We start from the raw sequence: 12212 nt of genomic DNA on the forward strand, positions 1-12212 counted from the left end.
TGATGTAACAATTGTTCATCCTACCTCAACATTAGAACCATTGGTTTACCATATCTTTATCAAGGAGGTTGGCCAAAAAGAGAGTTTAGGTCAAAGGGTACAGGAGTTAGGAATGTGTTGAGAGTTAACATAGAATGAAAAGGGTCACCATTTAGTTGAAGTATTAGAATGCCTAGGAAAGGAAATTGTGAGTCAATTTGGTGTCATTCTAGATGGAGTCCAACAGTTTTTCAGGAGTTTAATAACATTCGTTATGCTATTGTCTTCCAGATGAATCTAGAACAATGATTTATGTTTACTCTAAGGAGGAGAAGTTTGGGCAATGGAGATCCTTGGCCATGTAGTAATTAAAAAGAACATAATTCTTTTAAGACTAAGATCTCCTATGTCCCTTTCTTTTTTCTTAAATTTTTTATTTAATTCAATTTAGTTAACATATAGTATATTATTAGTTTCGGGGGTAAAATTTAGTGATTCACATGGTTGCATATAGCATCCAGTACTCATTACATCAAGTGCCCTCCTTCATGCCCATCATGCAATGACCCCGTCTCCCCACCCACCTCCCCTCCAGTTTGTTTACGAGAGTTGAGTCTCTTATGGTTTGCCTTCTGTTTTTATCCTTCCCTTTAAAATTTTTTTTAAAATGTTTCCTTCTCTTCCCCTATGTTCATCTGTTTTGCTTCTTAAATTCCACATAGGAATGAAATCATATGGTATTTGTCTTTTTATGACTCACTTATTTTGCTTAGCATAGTACCCTCTAGTTCCATCCACGTCATTGCAAGTGGCAAGATTTCATTCTTTTTGATTGAGGACTATTCCATTGTGTATATATGTATGTATGTATGTGTAGATACACACACACACACCCCCCCCACATCTTCTTTATCTAGTCGTCTATTGATGGACATCTGGGCTTTTTCCACATTTTGGCTATTTGGACATTGCTGCTATAGACATTGGGGTGCATGTGACCCTGGGAATCACTGTGTTTGGATCTTCTGGGTAAATACTTGGAAGTACAATTTGCTGGGCTGTAGGGTAGCTCTATTTTTAACTTTTGAGGAACCTCCAAACTGTTTTCCAGAATGGCTGCACCAGTTTGCATTCCCACCAACAGTGTAAGAAGGTTCCTTTTTCTTCTCATCCTTGCCAACATCCTTTGTTTCTTGAGTTGGTAATGTAACTATTCTGATAGGTGTGAGGTGGTATCTCATTGTGGTTTTGATTTGTATTTCCCTGAGGCCAAATGATGTTGAGCATTTTTTCATGTGTCTGTTGGCTATTTGTATGTCTTCTTTGGAGAAATATCTGTTCATGTTTTCTGCCCATTTCTTGACTGGATTTTTTGTTTTTTGGGTGTTGAGTTTGACAAGTTCTTTATAGATTTTGGAAATTAACCCTTTATCTGATATGTCATTTGTGACTATCTTCTCCCATGCTGTAGATTGCATTTTAGTTTTGTTGATTATTTCTTTTGCTGTGCAAAAGCTTTTTATCCTGATGAAGTCCCAATTGCGCATTTTTGCCTTTGTTTCCCTAGGCTTTGGAGACGTGTCTAGCAAGACACTGCTGTGGCTGAGGTCACAGAGGTTGTTGTCTGTGTTCTCCTCTGGGATTTCGATGGATTCCTGTCTCACATTTAGGACTTTCATCCATTATGAGTTTATTTTTGTGTATAGTGTAAGAAAGTGGTCCAGTTACATTCTTTCCAATTTTGCCAACACCATTTGTTGAAGAGACTTTTTTCCATTGGATATTCTTTCCTGCTTTGTCAAAGATTAGTTGACCATATAGTTAAGAGTCCCTTTCTGGGCTCTTTATTCTGTTCCATTGATCTATGTGTCTGTTTTGTGCCAGTACCATTTGAATGGCACCCTACAAACTTTAGGATTGTTTGTTCCAGCTCTGTTGAAAATACCGATGGCATTTTGAAAGGGGTTGCATTCAATGTGTAGATTGCTTTGGGTAGCGTAGACATTTTAACATTTGTTCTTCCAGTCCATGAGCATGGAATACTTTTACGTTTCTTTGTGTCTTTCTCAGTTTTTTTCATAAGTGTTCTGTAGTTTTCACCATATAGATCCTTTACCTCTTGGGTTAGGTTCATTCCTAGGTATCTTATGGTTTTTGGTGCAGTCATAAATGGGATTGATACCTTCTTGATTTCTCTTTCTTTAGCTTCAGTTTTAGTGTATGTATGGATTTTATATCCTACCAAAGATTTTATATCCTACCACATTGCTGAATTCCTATATGAGTTCTAGCAATTTTTTGGCAGAGCCTTTTGGGTTTTTTTGTAGAGTATCATGTTGTCTACGAAGAGTAAAAGTTTGACTTCTTTGCCGATTTGATGCCTTTTATATATTTTTGTTATCTGATTGCTGAGGCAATCAGATAGTACTTCTAGTACTATGTTGAACAAGAGTGGTGAGAGTGGACATCCCTGTCACCTTAGGGGAAAAGCTGTCAGTTTTTCCCCATTGAGGATGATATTTGCTCTGAGTCTTTCATATATAGCCTTTATAATGTTGAGGTATGTTCCCTCTGGCCCTACTTTGTTGAGGGTTTTTATCAAGAATGGATGCTGTACTTTGTCAAATGCTTTTTTTGCATCTATTGAGAGGATCACATGGTTCCTATCCTTTCTTTTATTAATGTGGTGTATCACATTGATTGATTTGTGGATGTTGAACCACCTCTGTAGCCCAGGAATACTCCAATGTCCCTTTCTAAGAAGGGGGTCACTAACATTCTACCAAAAAAGAGTGAAAAAGAATCTTGTCAGAAATGGTGAATGGGAAAAGGAAACGAGTTGTACGGCCAAATTAAAGGCTCTGCATCTACTAAAAACAAGGGTGGCTATAAGAAGGCTGTAGTGTGGCATAACGAGCCAAGGCATTTTGGGTTCCTTCGCATGTAATTGTACACAGTGTCCTCTAAAGTGGGCCAGGGTGCTGTAATCAAACATGGTATAGTTGAAGAATGGTGTCTGTGTGTTGTGTCACATGACCAGTCCGCGCTGCGGCGCCCTGCCAAGACAGCTACATGAATTGTTCTTCAAGTGCCCTGGCTAATGTCAAAGAGAAGGCAGAAGGGCTTATATAGCTTGTTGGTTTTTTCCCCCCTATTTGAGGAAGTTGGAAACTTGAGTATTTAATAAAGTCTTAGTGGCATCATGTCCATTTTATAAGAAAGTTGTTAATTTAAAGCATTTGGGTGCTAAATTAAGATCTCATCAGGGTAATGAGGGAAGGATTTAGGAATTACTATTTTCATTTTGGGATCCTGTCAGATAGGGTTGTTTTTACGTGCATTATGTGCTTCTCAGGTTGAATAAAATAGTGTTGGTGACAGTCTCTTTGAGGATGCTTTTAACATGCAGAACAAAACTTAAATTTGCCTGCTGTTATGATCTCTACTAGATGTGGGGATTTGCATGCTGTTGTTTCCACAGTTGTGAAGCTAACTTATTATTCACTGCAGATTTAAGTACCTTAGTGACTTGGTCTCTTGTATTATTTCTGAATGGTTCCTGAATGTATAGAATTGGTGATGGTTTTGTGCCGTTGCTATTATATCTTTCCTGGAAAATAAAGTGAGCTTTTCATGCTTGAGTAAACACATTGATGCATTATGAAACTGTCAGACTCTTTGAACAATTGGCATAAGCTCAATTATTCAGATATGTGACTCTTTTGAATGGCTTTTGTGTCAGCTAATGCTTTCGTACAACCAGCATAAAGGAATTTCAATACCTTTCCTTAAGAAATTAAATCTCAACTGTATGATTAAAGAAATCCAAAGGATTAGTTCTTTCATTGAGCACTTTCATTATTATAGACAGCTAATTGGTAGCATTCATTTGTTGAGATCCATCATTTCATTTAAAAATGTTTTTCTTTTTTGTTAAAAAATAATTTAAAGTTGTTTATGCATTTTCCTTATCACCTGAAATAACTTAGTTTCCTTCCTGTCAACAACATGCACACGTGCTTTTTGTACATCATATACCTGCATTTTTTTTCTTTTTAAAAATTTGCATTATAAATTTTTTCAAGTTATATGGTCTTTATAGTAATTATTTTTGTTGCTTACTTGATATTAAATTTTTAATAACATGCTTATCATTTTCCTTATTTGATATGTATGTTTTCCAGGTTTTCATTTTTGCTGATAATAATGCAAAGATATATTGTGCATTATAGCTTGTGTTTCTCATTTTCAATTTTATTACAAGGACAGATGCTCAAAAGTATTGTCACTATATCAGTGAACTTGAAAACTTATGTTCTATGTATTGCCCAACTGCTTCCTAAATGACAGTACTTCTTTTTGATTATAGAAGTATATATTAAGTGTTAGCATCTTTCAAATTATCATTTGGAGCAGCCCGTAATCTTAGTAGAGATTTTTTCCTTGGTAAATTCAATTTCTGTTTTAGCAAAATAATATGTGCAAATAGCTTTTTAAAAAAAATCCAACAAGCCTCATAGTGTGACAGTGAAGAACAGTAACCTCTTGCCTTCCCCAACTCCAGTTTTTGGCTCTTAAGAACCCCTAGCTCTTGGCTGTTTTAATGCTGGATTCCCCTAAATTGCTAAGCTTGCTCTTAGTTTGATTTTTTTTTTTTTTCATTTTGTAGTTATCTTTTGATTTCTTTCTATGGAATGAGACTATAGCCTTTATAATTTCTTCTCCATCCTCTAAATATTGACATAACACAAATCTTGTTTTTATCAACATGTAGATATTAAAACTAAGTATTGTTCATAATCAAGTCTTAAATTTATATTATGAATATATCTTCTCATACTTTATATTTTTCCTGAAATTAATAACTCCCCCCTTCTTTGCTTACTTTGTTTTTTTCTGTTTCTAATTTATCAACAAACAAATCTTGATCAGATAATTTCACAAATGCATGTTTACCACCACAAAATCTTTCCACTGGGAGCCTCCCAGAGGCTATGCAATGTGGACTGGTCCCTCTCAGGGCCTGCTGCTCAGCTGACATCTTGGAAGTCTCTGCATTGTTCTATCCGGGGAATTTATTTTGTCTCTCTCTTTTGTTGATTTTCTGATTGCTAGATCTCAAATCCTCTTCCTTTGAGATATATGCTTACATTTAATGGAATCCTGAGGTGCAAGGAAGATACATTTTTTTGAGACCATGCATGTCTAAAAATGTCTTTATTTTGTCATCATACTTGATTGATGGTTTGGTTGGGTATATAATTTTAGATCGAGAATATTGTTTTCTTGCAATTTTGAAGACATTGCTCCATGGCCTTCTTACTGTCAAGTCTGCTTTGGAGTCCAGCACCTTTCTGATTCCCGGTTCTTCATTATGACCCCCACCCCTACTTTTGGAATCTTCTTGTTTCCGGAGTTCTGAAATGTTCTATTTCTTGGTATTCTGACATGTCTCTGTCATTGATTTTATTGGCCGTGAAGTGGACTTTTCCAAAGCAAAAAATGCATATTCTGAAAGTCCCCTCTGTTCTCTTTTTGGAATACCTGTTAATTGGTTGTACTTTGTAGACAGATCCTCGAATTTTCCTTTTTTCTCTCCCATTTCTTTGTCTTATAGTCTTTTTATTCTACATTCTGAGGGATTTTGTTAACTTTTCCACCTCTTTTATCGGGTTCTTTTATTAATACTACACTTTAAAAAAATTCTGAAAGCTTATTTCTTTTCTGAAGCTTGCTTTTTAAAAAGTATCATGTTGCTTCATTTTCTCTTATTCCTCTGAGGGTGTTAATTACATTTTTTTGTTGATGAAATTCTTTTCTGCTCCCCACATATTTGTTTCATATTTGAAGTGCAGGCACACAGGTACTCTCAAACATATTAGGGGCTTTCCTCAAGTCTAGAGAACCTTGTCTTTTGCTTAAATGAAAGACCCAGACACTTGAGAGGGGTGAGGCAGTGTGGGCGGGGCTGGGGGGGGAGAGGGTTGCAAGCTGTGTGTGCATGGGTGGGGCTTATAACCAGGGGCCTCTCTGATACTGTAATTCTCATCTGTGGTGTCTGTTCTCATGTGTGGGAGCTTGACTGGAGGAAGAGAGTGGGATCTCACTGATCAGGCTTTGACTCAGTCCCCCACTTTTTAGTAGGGTGCCTCACCCCTTGCCCTCAGCTGTGTTTAGAGTCAACTCTTTTAGAGGGGAAATTTCTGATCTCCTGCCTGGCTCTGCAGGGCAGAGAAAAAGATATGGGGACCTATCTGTTCTTTATATAAATTTTCAACCAGTTCTCCCTCCTTCCAAGATCACCTGGTCCTAATTTCCTATTGACTCCTCATTCCACAAGCTTGGATTTCAGTTTTGTTTGGATTCTTTTGTTCCCATTTGTTCATCTGTTTTCTGGCCTCAAGGATTTTGTGGCATGTCTAGTGTGCTGCTTCTCCCTTCTCAATTTTAATTGTCTTCATGCATTTATTTCATACTTCTGTATTTATATCTGTTTCTGTATAAATTCTTTTAGTGTCATTTTAGTACAGTTTTAAAAGGTGTGAGGAAAAAGGCATGTGCCCAGTGTGCCATGGTTCATGGAAGTATCCAGTGTAGACTCTGTTTTAGATTGGTCAAAAACAATTTTTTCCCTTTTACACATCTGTGGGGTATTTGTATATTTTCTGACTCACAGTAATTCCTATTAAAATATCTTTTAAAAATATTTTCTAATTTTTACATATGTTTATTTAACACATGTTTATTTTAAACATATGTTTAAAATATCTTTTAAAAATATTTTCTAATTTTTACATATGTTTATTTAATTTTTACATATGTTTATTTAGCAGATTTTTTTTTTTTTTTAAGATTTCATTCATTTATTCATGAGAGATACAAAGAGAGAGGCAGAGACAAAGGCAAAGGGATATGCAGGCTTCCTGCAGGGAGGCAGGGCTCTATCCCAGGACCCAGGATCATGACCTGAGCCAAAGGCAGATGCTCAACCACTGAGCCACCCAGGTGCCCCTAATACTGCAGATCTAATATCAGCTTCTATAAGTAGAAAATGTGACTACCCATTGGATAGCTTAAAGGAATAATTACCATTCTCATTGAGCTATTTATTCATTTTCAAAAACTTTTGAGATAATTGTAGATTGATAGGAAGTTGCTAAAACAGTACAGAGATGTCCTTTGTGCCCAGTTTATCCTAGTGGCAGTGTCTTTACATGACTGTTAAGATATCAAAGGGAGGAAATTGATATCAGTACAATCCTTGCTAGTTTTTAAAAGATAGTGTTTTACATTTCATATTGGGCAGAAGGTTTACATTGCAAATATATCTGAGACCCACGTGAACTCTTTTGTCTTTCAGCAATTTTTCCAGCTAGTCAAATTACGGAAGCTTGGACTTAGTGATAATGAAATTCAGCGGCTCCCTCCAGAAATAGCAAACTTCATGCAGCTGGTGGAACTTGATGTTTCTCGAAATGGTAAGAGAAAGATTCCACTTGAATTGTTCATGTGTCTCTTCTGATGCTAGGGGCGGTGTTTTAGTCAATAAAGTTGGATGAAGGCCACTGGAGGTGCTTTTTCTGATGGATATGGGAAAGCTATGTATAAATTTGGGGATGAAATTAATGCCATGATTGAATGGTGTAGTCAGCTTGGAGGTGTTCACCAAAAATATTTCATAATGCAGCTTTTAGGTGATGATTTTTGCAAAGTAGGATCAGTCTGATTTAGAGAGTCGGAGCGTGGACTGGAAATAATATAGCCCAACTGCCTCGTTTTACTGATTGTGACATGGAGAGCTATTGGTGTGGTCATGTGTCCAGTCCTCAGAGGACTGGGGGAAGTTGATTCCTCTGGCTGTTTCTCAGTTGCCGGTATGCTGCTATGAGAATCTGCCTCCCTGTATTGGAACAGAGCAACTTGTCGTCCGGGCATCTCTGTCAGTTTAATTATTTCTAATCAGGCCACTGGTGGTTCTGCCCATTTGAGTTTATGTGGTGTATTTGTGAGTTTATTTTGATTTCCAGATTTCACTAGAATGATGAAGTGCTTCCTTTTTTATCAGACATCTAATAGGATATTTAACCTTTCACTTTTGAATAGGTACCCTGGTTTAACCTCATGTATTATAGCCCCAACAGCACTTGTGGAGTGGGCTGGTACCCCTGCCTGTTATAGCACACATGATCAATTACTTTAAGTTAAAATGGCAGCTCTCAGTGGTCCTGTCTTTTGAGATGGAGTTGTAGTTCTCACAAAGATTCTGGTGTAAGTTCTTCAGGAGAGGCCGTAGTGTATTCTGAATTATTTATAAAAAGGATGATCTTTTTCCTGCTCTCATATTACATGCCTGTTTTGTGTTTTGTTTTTGCTTTCCTACAAAAATCTACAAGTTTTTTTCTCAGTGAACCTCAAGTCTGGATCTTTTATTCGCTTGTCTTCCACAGAAACTGCAAGGCTCAGATACAGAATATTTTGGCGGGCCTTTTGTTATAAGACAGCAGTGATAATCAGTACTTGATTGAAAATGTGATGAAGGAAAAATGATTTTATACCCTACTTTTAATAGCTGTGAAATATCTGTCATCTATCAGATCCCATGAATTGGAAACAGTCTTGAGGCCAGGCTGTATGTTTTTGACATAGGGTCTACTTTTATTTTTCTTGAGAATTATTTCTTAGCCTGAAGGTAATGGAAAAAGTGAAGAAAAAATATTATTTTTTAAAATAAAAAATAAATTCATCTGTTTAGTGTGTTTTGGAGTGGCTTATTTGGTTGCAGAGGACCCAAATCTGCTTAGGTTAAGGGTATTTGATTGTAAGGCCTGGGGTGGAGCTAACAAAAGCATTGGCATGGAGCTGCCATCTGACACCATCTTAGGAGTTTCATGGTTTCTGTCTTACAAGGGTGCCTGTTTCTGTTGGTCAGTGCACTGTTCTTCCCTCCCTTCTAACCTCTCTTAGAATGGCCTCTTTCCATGTACTTTTTGGCTTTTGCCTCTGCTGTGGCATCTATTCGCCAGTGACAGATTTCTAAGTGAGGAATGGTTGACCCCGCTCATATTTTTAAGCCAAATAGAAGCCATAAACTCCAGGTCCCTGGACACCCTAAGGATCGGCTGCCCTAGAATAGGGGTGGCAAACAGAGCAAAGCTTGGTCCTGCCTCTCAGTCCAGATGCGGCTTCCCTTACACCTGGAGTGTGGCATGGGACAGGCATGGGAGGCCAGAACTGATGCCAAGGCTATCCTATATCACGTTTATCTAAAGTGTACATCATTGAAACTGCTGTTGCTTGTCTCAGCAATTATCTCACTTATAAAGAGTAGCTGGCTATTAATTCTGCAAGGAAGCAGTGACTTAGGAAAATGGTCACCGAAATCACACAGATTGTGTAAAGAAATAAAAGAGCAATTTTAAAATTGGCATTAGAAGGGAAAATAAGCAGGGGCCTGGAAATCCTTGAGAAGAGGAGAAGTACTGGCTTTAATTATTCGTGAGAAGAGAAGACATAGAGCGTGAAAATGCCCAGTCTGACGTGACAGGGTGCCCTGTGGAAAGTTGGCATGGGCAGCTGCCTGGTTTACCACTTCTCCCATCAGCTGTTTCTTTCCAAACACTCTTAGCTAGAAAGAAGGGCTATATGCATCCTCCTCTGTGTCTCTTTATACCTTCCAGCACATTGATGAAAGAGATTAAGCTTTCACTGAAGTCAGTGTCAGGACACAAGATATTTCTTTTCCTTCTGCAGGTGTTGGGAGTTTTGTCAAAGGATCCTGCAGATCCTGTCATCTTCTTATCAGGCACATTTATAAATGCTTCCCCTATTGGCAAGCCTTGTTCTGGCTCAGTAGTATGGGTCTGTGTGTATGTATATGTGGTGTTGTATGTATTGTGAATGTGTGCTGTGTGTGTGTGCTGTGTATGTGGTGTGTGTATGTGTGTTGTGTATGTGATGTGTGTTGTGTGTGTAGTATGTATATGGTGTATTGTGTGTATTGTGTTGTATGTGTGTGTGGACAGAGCAGAACAAGGTCACCATTTAGTGTAATCAACAAGAACTTGAGTCTTCAGCTATTTCCAGGTCAGGCAAATCTCAGTTCCCTCTCTCTCTCTCTCTCTCTTTTTTTTTTTTTCTCAGATAAAATCACATTAATGTGAATTTCCTAGGCAATTGAGTAAGTAAATAAAAATTGCAAAGTCTCTAGCCTGAGAGGCAATGTGAAAACCCCTTCTTTGTATGGAAACAGGCATTTTTAAGGGCTTGGGTTTAAGTCTGGAGGCCTGTTGGAGGCTCTTAGTGTTCTGGGACTCCTGCTGAGGCTGTTCCTCAATGATCAGAGAGGCTGTTCTGTTGAGACCCTGCCCAGTCCCTTAGTTATAGCATATCCACAACCAGGCTGTGTCTGTCATGGAAGGATCTTTATTGGCTTCCTCAGTTCCTGATTTTCCATTGTGTGACCATTGAGGAAAACAAGGTCTTAATGCCAGACCAGCCCAAGTCATTGAACTAATGCTTGTCAAACCTTAACATGCAATGAATTACCATAGGATTTTGTTAAAATACAGATTCTGACACAGTAGGTCTGGAGAGGGGCTTGAGATTTTGCATTGCTAAGAAGCCCCCAGAGGCTGCCAACCCTGTTGATCCCATCAAACATGCTGAGTAGCAAGATCTGAGCCCTCACTACCCACAAACTCACTACTAATGTTCCTTCAACAGCGTCGTGTGGTTATGAGCATGGCTGCTCAGCTTTCCAGCAGCCCTCCACCTTCTCACATGGAAGGGTGGGAAACCTTCAGGGTATTATTGGTTAAAGGGTAAGATACTATTACTGACCTACAGTCGAGTTGGCTTTCATTCCAGAAGCAAAATTAGACCTGTCCTGATGTTACCTAGCTCAAGTGAGGGAGAAAAGACAAGTTTTGTGTTTATTTCCAAAAAAATCTATAAATGAGGAGAGAAGTTTTTACAGGCTCATGTCCTACGCCAAGAAGAACTGCCAAGACCTCCAAACCCTGACTTTTGTGGCTTTTGTTTTCTGATATTTCAGGCACAAAGTCAAGGGGATTGTGTGTTGTATTAAAGAGAACGGTGAGCTTAGGAAGAAAGAGAGAGATGCTTGTTGGTTGTATATAGGCTATGGAGACTTGTTCTGGAGTAAAAGGAGAGAGGCTTGGGATGAACAGTTTTGCCCCCAAAATGGCTGGACGTGCTTGGCTGGCAGGACTCTGGATGGGAGCCCTGGCTCTGCTGCTCAGCACCGGGCCAAGGCCAGCTATGGGCAGGCCTCTCCTGACAAGTGTTGGGCCATATCCTGGGAAGGAGTGAGACAGGGCACTGCTTCCAGACAAACCCAGTGAGAGGTGAGGAAAGTGACAGATTTCTCATGTTCTGACAGTGGTTGATTTTTTTAAATCAGGCAAATAGCTAAAATAAACTTGGGATGAAAGAAACAAGGTGTTTCCTATAAACATAGATTAAGAGCTGATTGGAATGTATAAAATTGGTATCAGAATACAGTGTTAAAAGGCCCTGAATTAAGGTCTAACACAGTATTCTGTGGTAAAATGGATGTACTTTAATGCCTGGACTTTGTGTCTGTTTTCTCTGCTCACTGATTTTTAGCTGGTGAGGGAAATGACCTCTGGATACGTAAGAGAAGGTATTACCCCATAGTACTATCTTGCTATCCAAGAATCTCAGGCAGACTTTGTTAATGCATCATGCATCCTGCCTGAAGGGTTAGTAATTTGAATTTTATAGCCTATGCTGTAATTTGAGTTACATCATAGTACTGTATCATTATCCATTTATTTAGTTCAGTTTTTCCCAAAGTGCAAGGCATACACCACTGGTACCGCTAGAGATGATTTTAAATGGAGCTACAAAACAGCAGTTTTTAATATTGAGTCATGGCGAGAAAGTTACTATTAAAAAAATTATTCCTTTTGGTTTACCTTCTGTTGAATTTAATAACACTGTATTATATTTATTGCTACGTTTATCTTCTGTATTTGGTGGTAGTAGTTTTTAATTATATTAGTGACTTAAAGAAATTTGCTTCCTTTTTAAAAAATAAATCTCACTCAGATTTGAAGAGGAGATTTAAATGAATGAGAGAGACACTAAAGAACATCGGTGCTATACCAATATGGCCAACATTGTGAAGGACTTGGATGGCTGGCATTGAGAAATCTCGCTGATAAGTATGAGTGTCTCATGCCAGAGAG

At 38.2% G+C, this 12212-nt stretch overlaps 1 protein-coding gene across 4 annotated transcripts in view; it reads left to right on the top strand.

Moving 5' to 3' along the window:
• Positions 1 to 12212, top strand: part of LRRC1 (leucine rich repeat containing 1) — a 129737-nt gene that overhangs the window by 42462 nt on the left and 75063 nt on the right. For all 4 annotated transcript variants that reach the window (XM_038554330.1, XM_038554333.1, XM_038554332.1 and 1 more), the window contains exon 2: positions 7340 to 7457. In XM_038554330.1, the coding sequence (XP_038410258.1) occupies positions 7340 to 7457 (118 nt within the window). The remainder of the gene's footprint in view (positions 1 to 7339; positions 7458 to 12212) is intronic.

This window comes from Canis lupus, chromosome 12 (assembly GCF_011100685.1).
Source record: "Canis lupus familiaris isolate Mischka breed German Shepherd chromosome 12, alternate assembly UU_Cfam_GSD_1.0, whole genome shotgun sequence".
NCBI classification, from domain to species: domain Eukaryota; kingdom Metazoa; phylum Chordata; class Mammalia; order Carnivora; family Canidae; genus Canis; species Canis lupus.